The sequence below is a fragment of the Crocuta crocuta genome, unplaced genomic scaffold (assembly GCF_008692635.1).
Source record: "Crocuta crocuta isolate KB4526 unplaced genomic scaffold, BGI_CrCroc_1.0 scaffold168, whole genome shotgun sequence".
NCBI classification, from domain to species: domain Eukaryota; kingdom Metazoa; phylum Chordata; class Mammalia; order Carnivora; family Hyaenidae; genus Crocuta; species Crocuta crocuta.
In genome coordinates this window covers 6,007,083-6,019,615 of record NW_027532591.1, presented here as the reverse complement: position 1 = coordinate 6,019,615, position 12,533 = coordinate 6,007,083, and the positions used below count along the sequence as shown (strand labels likewise).

Here is a 12,533-nt window from a genome sequence, read left to right as displayed (position 1 = left end):
GGGGGTGGGTGGGGAGGTGGGCAGAGAAAGAGACAGAGAATCCAAAGGAGGCTTCAGGCTCTGAGCTGTCAGCATAGAGCCCGATGTGGGGCTTGAACTCAGGAACGCTGAGATCATGACCTGAGCTGAAGTCACATGCTCACCTGACTGAGCCACTCAGGTGCCCCTATATGGAAAGATTTTTGAGCATCCCAAACTCCCAAAATAACCTCTCTTAGGCTTTTCTGATACGTTAGGGCACATCTCGCTAATGGATGCACAGAACAAATTGAGATAAAGCACAGATGCTCACAGACACAGTTCAAAGTTTTGGAGGCTTGGTGCTGAGTTGCTGCGGGTGGTTCCCGGGAAAGGAGCCTGGCGGGGCCGCTCTCGCTGCTCAGGTGTGCGGCCTCTACCCGGCAGCTGTGCCGGCATGCTGCCACACAAATGCCGAGTGTTGTTTTCGCTTTTGTGCCTTCTTCATGAATTTGGATTTCTTTCAGTTAATGAGAACAAGTGCTAGCGTTGGCCTTTCATAAAAGTGAAGTGACATAACACAAACTTGCAAAAAGCAGGGGATATCTGTATAACTTTCTGATCCTACTTTTTTCTATGGAATCATTTTATTGAATTGTTTTTACTGGGTATGGGCGGTTGTGCTGTNGATCATGACCTAAGCGAAAGTTGGATGCTTAACTGACTAAGCCACCCAGGCGCCCCCGTCTACTTCTTTTATATGTAGTTTATATACCCCGTTGTTTTACACAGCTCTTACAGTTGTCGTTCTGATGTTAACACCTTGTTGTTTTTATTAACCTACTATCTTCAGCCTGGCTGGCCCTCTACCGTTTTACATTTGGGCTGACATAGCGGCTCTGTCACTGTTCCCCTGGTCAGCCATTTCTTCTAGAACTCCGTACATGTTCCATTCAGATTTCATTTCAAATGTTAGCACTTTTCATTTCTTTGTTACACTTGGGTCTTTTTGGCCAGTTTCTTCTCTCAGTTATTCATTTTTATAAAACGTCATGTGGGCTTTTCATGAGAGACAAAGAGGCGACACAATTTCATGCTTTGCTGTCTGTGCCTGAACTGAACAACAGATGTCAATGACCATCATACACAGACTTAGAAAGAAGGGATGTGACTAGTCAGACTGGTGTGTATCCACGTTATCAACATACTGATTTGTGTACTGAAGAGCTGGAAGTCCTATATTCAGTTGCTCTCTGTAAATATACCATTGGTAACTGAAATTTGAATTATGCTGTTGAGGGACTAGTGTGATTTAACTAAACCACCACTGAAATATGTACATAATCAGACCTATGCAAAGCAAGGACTTCCTATATTTAGAAATTATTCCCTTTTCCTGCCCATTCCTAATCAAACAACCTGGTGCATTGACCTAGGTCTTGGTGTCTACTTGGTCATCTCATCAACATCATATTACAAAGTATGGATAAGACTTACTAACTTTTTATGTTCATAGCATGATATTTTTTCCTCTTAGGCCATATTCCCAGAGCTTGGATTAGCACTGCAATGGACCTTCAAATAGATGAGTAAGTGATTTTTAACTCTCGTTAGTTGTTTCCATCATTTTAGGTGTTTACCACTTAACAGATGTTTTATTTAGATTTAGCCTTTAAATTTTTAAAGTTAAAAAACAATACTATTCGTTTTGGAATATACCTAGTTCATATAACTTAAAATTCCAGTGTCATATAAGAGAATACAGTTAAGAGTAATCCTTTTGCTCCTGTCTCTAGTCACAAGGTCCCTCTCCCTGGAAGTTAGCAGTGACAATTTGTTTCAGCTTTTATATCGTAGACAAGCGGACTTCTTGTGTTGTATGGGCATATCTCTCTTATGTTCCTCTTCAGTAATCATTCTCTACTATTGTGGTATGCACGCACAGTGCTGTGGTATTTTAATTTTGCCGCTAAGAAAACCAAAATTGGGCAGGGTCATGTGACCAGTTAAAGGTCAATAAGTGGTAATTAAGTGGCAGCACTGGGTGTATTACTCTAGTTATTTCCCATGTACTTTGCACGTAGATAAAGCTTTAATCTTTATTTGAGAAAAAAATGAAAATTTCTCTATCAGTATTTGTTCTTTTAATTATTATTCTACTGTGAGACTTTTTATATCATGTAGATTTAACTAATAGCAGTTTTGAGGAGTGGGGATGTTGACATTTGTAGGTGTTTGAGATATTATGGTTTCTACATTATGTATTTCAGTTTCTAACTTTTTTTAATGTCTATTTATCTATTTAGAGAGAGAAAGAGAGCGAGCAGGGGAGGGGCAGAGAGAGGGAAACAGAGACTCTCAAGCAGAAGAGAATCCCAAGCAGGCTCTGCACTGTCAGCATGGAGCTCAGTGCAGGGCTCGAACTCATGAACCGTGAGATCATGACCTAATCCAAAATCAAGAGTCGGATGCTTAACCGACTGAGCCACCCAGACACCCCTCGATTTCTAACTTTTAAAACTTCTAGGTAAATTTAGTTTTGTCCTCGGTTTAATTGCTAGATACGAAACCAAATGCATGGGTCATTTCTTATCTTAGCCCAGATTTTCCTTGGGTCTAATGGAAAGAGAAAATTAATGACATTTGATTGTAATTTAATGTAGTACTTTTTCCTTCTTTCACTTAAAATGTATTTTATTTGTATGGTAGTGCCAAATATTCTGTCCTTAATATATGTCAATATATTGAGGCGCCTGGGGGGCTCAGTCTGTTAAGTGTCCGATTTCGGCTCAGGTCACGATCTCACAGCTCATGAGTTCGAGCCCCACGTCGGGCTCTGTGCTGACAGCTCAGAGCCTGGAGCCTGCTTCAGATTCTGTGTCTCCCTCTCTCTCTGCCCCTCCCCTGCTCGTGTTCTGTCTCTGTCTCAAAAATAAATAAACGTTTAAGAAAAAAGAATATATATATATGGCAATATATATATAAATACTTAAAATCTGAAAATAACTTTATTCTCCTAGAAAATGTTAAGCACTATGCTAGGCATTCATAACCTAAGGTGATTTAAATGTCAGAATACCCCTAAGAAGTAGAAGGAAGAGGGGTGCCTGGCTGGCTCAGTCATTTGATCATTTGACTTTGGCTCAGGTCATGATCTCACAATTTGTGGGTTTGAGCCCCGCGTCAGGCTGAGAGTTTGGAGCCTTGAGCCTGCTTTGGATTCTGTGTCTCCCTCTCTCTCTTATCCTCCCTCCTTCCCTTCCTCTCTTCTCTTTCTTTCTCTAAAAAACATATAAACATTTAAAAAAAAACTCTTTTTTTAAATTAAAAAAAAAGTAGAAAGAAGAGATTATGGCACCATTATATAGATGAGGAAATTGAGGGTGGGTTAGGTCAAGCAGTTAAAGGTAATCACAGCAGTCATAGATGGCAGAGCCAGAGGTTCTAATCCTGCTTTAAAATTACTAGTTGTGTGACTGTAGGATTATGATGACTTTGCTAATTCATCTACTCAAGGTTTTGGTAAAGTAGTGTTCCCTTTATTTAGCCTTCTAACAGATTTTCTTAAAATTTTTTTTTAAAGTTTATTTATATTTTGAGAGACAGAGAGAGAGAGAGCACTAGCTGGGGAGCAGCAGATAGAGCGGGAGAGAGAGAATCCTAGCAGGTTCCTTGCACTCGGTGCAGAGCTCCATGTGGGACTTGATCTCATGAACCATGAGATCGCGACCTAAGCCAAGATCAAGGGTCAGATGCTTAACCAACTGAGTCACTCAGGTGCCCCTTAAATTATTTTAAAAGTAAAGATTATGCTTTTCTGATAGTAGTAGGTGCTCCCAACTCTTGTGGAACCGTTTATAGGGTGTACAGATAGAGCTGAAATCCGGCCCAGGAGAGGTGGTAGGCCTGTTGAATGGTTATGTATAAACTACAAAGCAACAGTAGTAAAGTTTTACCCAGCCACTAAGGGTTGGCTTAAAGGCTTGGCTCATTCTTTCTCCATAGTAAATGACAGTGAAGATTTGGAGCACAAGAAACTGAGCATGAGTTTAGGTCTATTCTTCCTTTAAAGGCTCCCTTATGTAGTTTGTAAGAAGGTATTAGGGAAAGAATTGTATAGGGTGCAAAAGGACGGGAGTCTATAGCACCATTATTTATTTATTTATTTATTCATTAAAAATATTTTTTAAATGTTTATTTTTGAGAGAAAGAGCATGCACGTGTGCACGTGCATGAGTGGGGGAAGGGCAGAGAGAGAGACAGACAGACAGAATCTGAAGCAGGCTCCAGGCTCTGAGCTGTCAGCAGAGCCTGACGTGGGGTTCGAACTCACAAACTGTGAGATCATGACCTGAGCCGAAGTCAGATACTTAACTGACTGAGCCACCCAGGTGCCCTTATATCACCATTATTATTTATAAATAAGATTTATTTGTTTGTCATTGTGAGACTGTTGAATGCTAAGACTGTATTTTCCTCATTGGATTAAATAGTAATTTCTGCTTTCATAGGCAGTTTCATAGGCCTCTTGACACTGTGAGTGGCCTCTTAAATCTCTCCTTACTGTACCATGTCTGGCTATGTGGTGTCTTTCTTCTGATGACTTGGTATATCTCATGGATACTCTTCAAAATCTTTGCCACAGAGGTTAGTGTTGAGTTTTTTTGTTAAGACATTTGTGTTTCAGAGTGCACAGATTTATTTTTAGCAGAGCACTAAGCAGTATGCTGTTGTGCCTAAAGCCATTTTGATAAATTGGGTTTTGGTCTCTGTTCTGAGACTTTATTAGGGATGTATCATTTGTAACCATAATTTGCTCTGTGTGTGTGTGTGTGTGTGTGTGTGTGTGTCTGTGTGTGTGTAAAGAACAGTGTTAGTGTTCTTGATCTTTGGAAACTAAACTACACGAACTGCTAGTGGAACTTACTTTGCTTTATCTGTAGTGTAATTCTTATTCCTCTAGTGAGCACATACTAAGTGCCTGAATTTTAAATTAGTTTTGCATGCTATTGACATAGCTACTATGAAACTATTTAATATAAAGCAATAAAATATTTGTTCTGAAGGAAAGTCTTAAGATTTGTATAGAAATGACTTTAAATGAATGGGAATTACATTGTCTTTATCATCTGAGTGTTTGTCTTAGGAAATGAGTGTCTGTTTTTCAGTTTACCGTCTTTGTAGGTTTGTGTCCTTCAGTAGCTTCAGATAGTCTTTGTTACTGGAAGCCAGAAATTTAATAGAATGGGGAGAGTAACATTTTAGAAAGTAGCTTGTTGAGGTGTGTGTAATTTTGATGCAATCCATTATTAAAACACTGAAGATGTTAATTTGGTTGTATTGTTTCCTGTTGTAACAAATTTCAATAGTGCTAACTTACTGAATAATAGAGTCAAGAAAATAATCATTTTCATAGTCTTATTTGATTCTATTTGGTAGGCTCATCTGTTCCCTGTCCAGCCACCATTCTCAGAAGAGTCGGATGAATGCCTCCCGAAGGTCTTAAACAGCAATCCTCCCCTCATCGTAAAGGTGCCTGAACTGTGTGTTTTGTGTCTTTACACAATCATTTCGAACCTATTTATGAAGTGGACTTGGTATTTAGTGTATTTAGATCTAACCTTTGAGGGCCTAGGATATTCTAGCACCAGTATTATGAAACATCATCTACAGGCTGCATGAAGTACTGTTCACTTTCTTAGTTTTCATTCCATGTGACTAAAATGCAAGGGTATATTGCAATGTGTATGCGCAAGCTATGCTAATTTGTGCAAACTATACTTAGAATAAGCATAAAAATATTTCCTGGCATGAAATACTATGATATACAACCGCATGCATTAGCTTTTCATAAACTTAAAATTATGGCAAAACAAAATATTGTTCTGATTTATTTATTATGGAGTCAAGACATGTTTTTACTCATGTAGTATTGGTAGTTAGATCAAAGGTAGTGCTTGGTAGGTATATACATATAATGAACTGTCTTAAAAGATGAATAATGATAGTGATCCTAAATTAAATTTTTATCAAAAGAGTTTAAAGAAGTTCTAGTAAATTTACAAATTAAGAATAGATTGTTTTGATTCAAATTGCATTTTGAAATTTTAAAGTAGATCTATCTATATGTAATATGTGTGATCCTGTTAAGAAGTCATAGTACTTAAAAAATAATTCAAAGAAATGGAACCCAGAGTTTGGAATATGTTCTAGAAAGGTGTAAACAAATAAGAAAATGAACCACTGAGGTTTTGATTACCTTTAAACATCAATTATGACTAACTTATTAGATATACAAAAATATCAGGTACTCATTTGGTTATTTAACAAATCTTTATTTACTGGGTAGGTGTCAGTCATTGCTAGCTGCTTACATCATAATAACGAATAAGATGTAGCACAGCCTAATGGAAAAGGCAGATACACAGAAGAATGAAAATTTGTTGTGATAAGTGCAGTAGGAACCACTTACTCTGCTTGGAACCAAAACAAGAAAGCTTCATAGAAACGATGGTGTCTTGAATGATGAGTGAATGGGTTTGCCAGGAAACAAAATGAAGATTTTCAGTAAAAAGTTCAACATATGTTGTGTGTCTGCTCTGTGCCAGGCACTGCCTTTGGATGTGGTGGCAAGCAAGATGCTGTCCTTGCCTCAGAGTTTAGTGGGTGGAACCAGATGAGACCAGTAAACAGGCAGTTACAGTAAATTATGTTAAGTGCCATGGTTGAGAGCTGTGTGAGTGTATGTTTATGTGGGGGAGGCCCGGGAAGTTCCAGGAGGAAGTGATGTTTATGTTTCCCACCATAGAGATGAGAGAGAACACAGAGTTTCTTGTAGCTGGGGCCTACAGTGGGTAGGGTAGCTTACAGAAGGTAGAGGCAAGAAAATTCTGGGAGTCCGGAAAGGAAGGTTATGGCCAGCTTGACTGACAAACTGAATATCCTTCATGAGAAATTTCAGCGATTTCCCCTTACCTGTATGATGCTGAGCTCAATTCATAACTAAGATTTGATATATAGAAGTTAAAACAATTAGGGACACCTAGGTGGCTCAGTTTGTTAAATGTCTGATTTTGGCTCAGGTCATGATCCTGCAGTTCATGAGTTTAAGTGCCAGATCGGCCTATTGTCAGCCCAGAGCCTGCTTTCATATTCTCTTTCCCTGCCTCTCTCTGTCTCTTTCCTGCTTGCGCATGCATGTGCACGCACACACTCTCTCTCAAAAATAAACATTAGAAAAAATTTAAAACAAATAATGTATATTTTTTTCCCTTTTAGTATTTGGCCTTGCAAGACCTGATGTTGCTTTCTCAGTATTCTCCCTCACGAAGACAAGAAGTTTTTAGCCTTAGCCAACCAGGTATTGCTGAACATGACAGATATAGGCATGTGTGTGCAGAAGGTGTTCGACTTAAAATTTTTGGTGGCAGAGATGTATTTAATAAAATACACAACTGTGAGTCCATTAAATGAAGTTTTGATTTAAATGACATATACCATTAAATGTTTGCATTGCTGTGGTTAGAAGTTATATTTCCAGGAAAGGTATTTTTAAACTTTCTTCAGCATCCTCCTTCCCTTAACCTGAAGAAATTATGAGGTAGATTGACAGTTTTAGAGCAGAGGAGCACAGTTTTAGTATCCTTAAAGTTTTCATGCTACAGAGTGTCTGAAAATCGGGTGGTCTTATTCCTAGATGGGGCATCTAAGTCTCAGAAATATTAAGTGGCTTATATACAGTTAATGCCAGAGCTGGAATAAGAAATTCTGTCATTTGACTCCTAAGTGCAGAGCTCCCTCTGTCTGCCATGTTACTTTGCCTCCCTTTAAAGAAAAGTAAAAAAGTACTAGATTTGGTGGTGACCCAAGAGTGCTCTCGGCACCCCTGAAACACACTTTTCCCCCGTCAGTTGTTACAAACTCCTCAAGACCGCAGCTGTGCCAGTGCTCTGCCTGTTCCTGGATGGAAAGCATTCCAGCCTAGCAACCAGTGGAGAACAGAGGCCCTAGCTAGCTGCTCATCTCTGTAATCAGCTCTTCATTTTTTTGCTAACCTTGCTAATTCCCACATTATAAAAGAAACCTTCTATGGTTAAATGTTACATGGAAATGAAATTCAGTTACATAAAAATATAAATAATTAGAGCCACTCTCTCCTTTTAGTAGCATGAAAAATGCAGAGCTGATGCTGTGGAAAATTATTAACTAGCAATTCTTTTTGGTCAAACTTAGGTTCACTTAGGAATTCTCTATGCATTAAATATTTTCACCAGATACTCCAGTGAATTGTAGCAGGGTGACATGTTCTCCACTAGAGAACTTAAATTCTAGGGCATATTATTAAAGTTTCACTGGACCATCACATAGTTCTTTAGTGGTCCTGAGTTATAGCAGTGCAAAACATCCTGGAACCTACTGATGAAGTATTTTGTTTGCCTGTAGGTTAAGCTCTTGAGCTGTCAATGGGGGAAATGTTTAAGGAGGGCTCTAAGTGAAGACAGAAAGCTTATTTGGCAGCCAGAATGGGAAACCAGTTTTCAGTGGACTCCTTGGCTATTCTCAATATAGAAAGAAGCATGGTTGATTTTTATGTGGCAGCTGTGGGAGAGAAAAGTTTTAGGGAATGAAAAGATGAGAGTAAAGGAATTTTTACAAGACTGCGGATCATGGTAGTTTGTAACAGATATGTGTATAAAGTATGATAGTCTTTCCTACAGACATAATAACAAATAGGGGCCATTGTAAATGAGAATGGAAGGACGCACGGTGGGCCAGACACAGTTTATGGGTCTTTGGGGGCCATGGGGTGCATCTCACAAGACATGCTTGTGTTCGTTGTCTTAGTCTTCAGGCTGTTCAGTGCTGGTGGGGAAGTAACTCTTGTCTTTTTCACTCACACCATGCTCTAGTGTTTGGCTTTATTTCAGCAACAATTTGATAGTTGTTTTTTTTTTTTTTTCACACTAAAATAGCAAATTTTTGCTTGTACTTTTTGGAAAATGATTTTGTCCAAACATGTATTGAACTCCTGCTGTGTATTAGATGGCAGGAGCATAAATAGTAGCTTAGCCATGGAAAGTGGGCCTTGATGCAAAGTGTAATGTAGCATTTCTTGCAGAGTTTTCTCCTCATTTTGAGAGGAGACTATAAGATTACGTACATTTTAAAAGCTGGTTTTTCAACCCCCTAGGTGGACATCCCCACAATTGGACAGCCATTTCAAGGGAGTGTTTGAACCTTTTAAACGATATGACTCAGAAACTGGTTCTCTACCAGGAAGCAGCTGCTACGAATGGGAGAATGGTGCCTTCATACTCTGTGGAACCTAAGAAATCAAATTCTCCAGGTAATGCCTGTACTACTGAGAGAGGGCAAAGTGTGTACATTTTGTTTCCTAAGAAAGATGATGGTGGTTAATCTAAAGATATGTATACATGAGTGTGAAGGATTTTTAGGGAAAATTTTTAGGGAAAGTTGATCTAATATGTGGGATACTATATTGAACCAAGAAAAAAGCCTGAGTACCATTGTAGATTGAAGAAATTAAGTCTGGTGTGCTGATGGTGTTAAAAAGGCTAACAAACTGTGGCTCATCAAACAGAAGGAAGCTTTAGTTTCCTCAGGTACAAAGCCAGGTGAAGCTTTAGAGATAGTGCTGGGGCTGGTCTCGTTGCAGTATCCCAGAGGCAGAAAGCTGCTGGCCAATGCCCAGTGAAGAGTAACTGCGTGACTGAGTGATTTCCTGGTGCGGGCATCACTTTCATGGTTTTCAGAGGGCCTGATAGTATGTTTGAAAGATGAAAGCTGAGGGGAAGAGGCACAGTGGAGGAACCTTGGCCATTTGACCAAATTCCTTAAGTCGAAGATGCCAAGGAATGTAAGACGAATGAAACAACTTAATGTCCACCTGCCTTTTGGAGCCAGGCCTTTAATGAAAATGGACAAAACTGGCTGGGTGAGAACTGTGGTAAATGTGAGAGCACTGGCTTCATCTGCACGGGAAGCTGGGGGTTAGCTTCAGTCCATTGTTCCCATGTGGGAATTTTGACCCAGTATCTGAACTTCTATGTGCCCCTACTTCCTTCCCCCCTTTTAAGAGAAGCCTGAAGTCTAAAAATATTGTGGGTGAAATTTTCCACTTTTTTTTAAAGTTTATTTTGAGAGAGTACGTGGTTGTGAATGGGGGAGGGACAGAGCAAGAGGGAGACAGAATTCCAAGCAGACCCTGTGCTGTGAGCATGGAGCCTGATATGGGGCTCGATCTCACAAACCATGAGATCGTGACCCGAGCTGAAATCAAGGGTTGGATGCTTAACCAACTGAGCCACCCCAGGTGCCCTGAAATTTCCACTTTTTAAATGTTGGTAACTAATCTTGATATTTGAAAAATCACCATATGGGTCACAGTAAACATCATGACTCTCAAGGGTCATAGATCAAAATGAGAGATTACAAACGAAAAACAAGTTAGGTAAGATCATGAATGTCAGATTTTTAAAAGATTCTAGTGTTTCAGTTGTTCTCCACATTCAGATTAGCATTTATTTATTCAACAAATATTTATTGAATGCTTACTATATACCAAGCAATGTGCTAGAAACCAGAGAATCAAAGATGAAAAAACACTCTTAGAACTGACCTTTTAGTGGGAGGCACACAAATAATTACCAGACAGTGGAATTGCTAAAAGGAAGTCTGTCACAAAGGAGTCTGAACGGGTAGGATGATGATTGATCATGAAAGAAGGCCTAGCATGTATATAGAGTTTACATTTTGTAGGGATATGGAGCCATTTGAGATTTTTGAACAGGCTAGTTATATCAAATTAGCATGTTAGATCAGTGCAGTCCTGGGTTGGGAGGGAATCATGGGTCTGACCAAATAGGAATTATTCATTATTTTAAATTGTTGTCACAGCCCGTTGCTCAGTGAATATTTATTTCACATTTTGCAGAACTTAAAAAACCAGTCTTAATTTTTAAATCAATTCTTCAAATATTTCCATCTTCCACTAACCTTAAAAAGTCGTTAATAAAAGTTTGGCACTTTAAATGTTTGACATTTTATAGTGGCTTTATTAAGGTAGAATACCAGTGTAATATATTTGTCTTTGTTCCTTGCCCTGGAATAGCTGGAAAAATATTCCTTTGTTTTTGTACAGTGGAGTCTATAAATTGGTGATTATAAGATAATTTTTGAAGAAAGTGTTTATAGGTCATATTTGTGGATAATCCTGGACAAATTCGTCTCTGGTGTGACTTTCGTTAACTTAAAAAAATTCTGTGGAAAATGGATATAAGTGTGCATTTATCAGTACGCTTACACAATATGGATTTGTTGTAGCTGAGTAATAGCTGCAGTGGGAACTTGCAGTAACATAGGATACATCCCAGTGCAATAACTGAAGTTGTTGCCATTTAAAAATAAAATATAAATTGATAGGTTCCTTCAAAACAGCTTAGATTTAGAGAAACTGACCCCGAAGGTGAAGATCTTCTCCAGGGGAAGAAAATGAGGGAAGTTGCACCAGTTTGACAGAAGATGTAGAACACCCCTTGAGTGGTCACCAAGTTGCCGTCATAAAAGCTGGATGTGGGGAAGGTAAATGTTATGTGGAAACAAGCTACTGAACTTTGGGTAAATGCATTAAGCGAAAAACTGAGACATACAGAATTTGTTCAGGCTGCTTCTTCAGCACTGGATCTGTTCTTTTACAGAAGAAACTACGTTTCAGACCCCGAAATCTAGCCAGATGCCTCGGCCTTCAGTGCCACCATTAGTTAGGACGTCACTGTTTTCCTCAAAATTATCTACACCTGATGCAACAAGTCCCCTCGGAACCCCGTTTGGCTCTAGTGTAGTGAATCGAATGGCTGGAATTTTTGATGTAAATACCTGCTATGGGTCCCCTCACAGTTCTCAGCTGATAAGAAGAGGGCCAAGATTATGGACTTCTGCTTCTGGTGAGGACTGTTTTTTAAAGTTTGTAATGTCATAGTTGTAGAGAATCCGATATCCTCTAAGTTTTCACTTTCTTGGGTTTTTTGTTTTTTGTTTTTATTTAGATCAGCAAGTGACTGAATTTTCTAATCCTTCTGCATCTACCTCTGTTAGTGCGGAGGGTAAGACAGCAAGACAGCCCAGTATGATTTATTCATGGATTCAGAATAAACGTGAACAGGTAGGATTATAGGTTATAGGATTTGTATTTGCATGTAACATTGAGAGCGTTAAGAATCTCACAAGAGTAACCCATCAGGGATAAATAGGACTTTTTTTTATGATGCTTCATGTATTAAGTTGACTCATATGAAATTGCCAGTAATTGACTGGTTTTGAGCTATATAAATTGCAATTTCATATGACTGAGCCTAATACAACGCCTTTGATGTGTGAATTCCTTTATTTAATAAACAATTACTGAGTTCTTTATATATGCAGGGTATGGTTTTAGGCACTGGGAAAACAAACAGCAAACAAAAGTCCCTGACCATCAGTGAGCACTCAAACGTATTAAACCAGATCTCTTTGAATATAATACTGTTGTGGGGCTTATTTCATATGTTGTTAAGAAA

The 12,533-nt window shown here is 38.8% G+C and overlaps 1 protein-coding gene across 3 annotated transcripts in view; it reads left to right on the top strand.

The window, feature by feature from the left end:
• Positions 1 to 12,533, top strand: part of NDC1 (NDC1 transmembrane nucleoporin) — a 41,754-nt gene that overhangs the window by 12,175 nt on the left and 17,046 nt on the right. For all 3 annotated transcript variants that reach the window (XM_077779830.1, XM_077779831.1, XM_077779832.1), the window contains exons 7-13: positions 1,496 to 1,547; positions 4,470 to 4,605; positions 5,398 to 5,490; positions 7,237 to 7,318; positions 9,149 to 9,304; positions 11,676 to 11,921; positions 12,024 to 12,139. In XM_077779830.1, the coding sequence (XP_077635956.1) occupies positions 1,496 to 1,547; positions 4,470 to 4,605; positions 5,398 to 5,490; positions 7,237 to 7,318; positions 9,149 to 9,304; positions 11,676 to 11,921; positions 12,024 to 12,139 (881 nt within the window). The remainder of the gene's footprint in view (positions 1 to 1,495; positions 1,548 to 4,469; positions 4,606 to 5,397; positions 5,491 to 7,236; positions 7,319 to 9,148; positions 9,305 to 11,675; positions 11,922 to 12,023; positions 12,140 to 12,533) is intronic.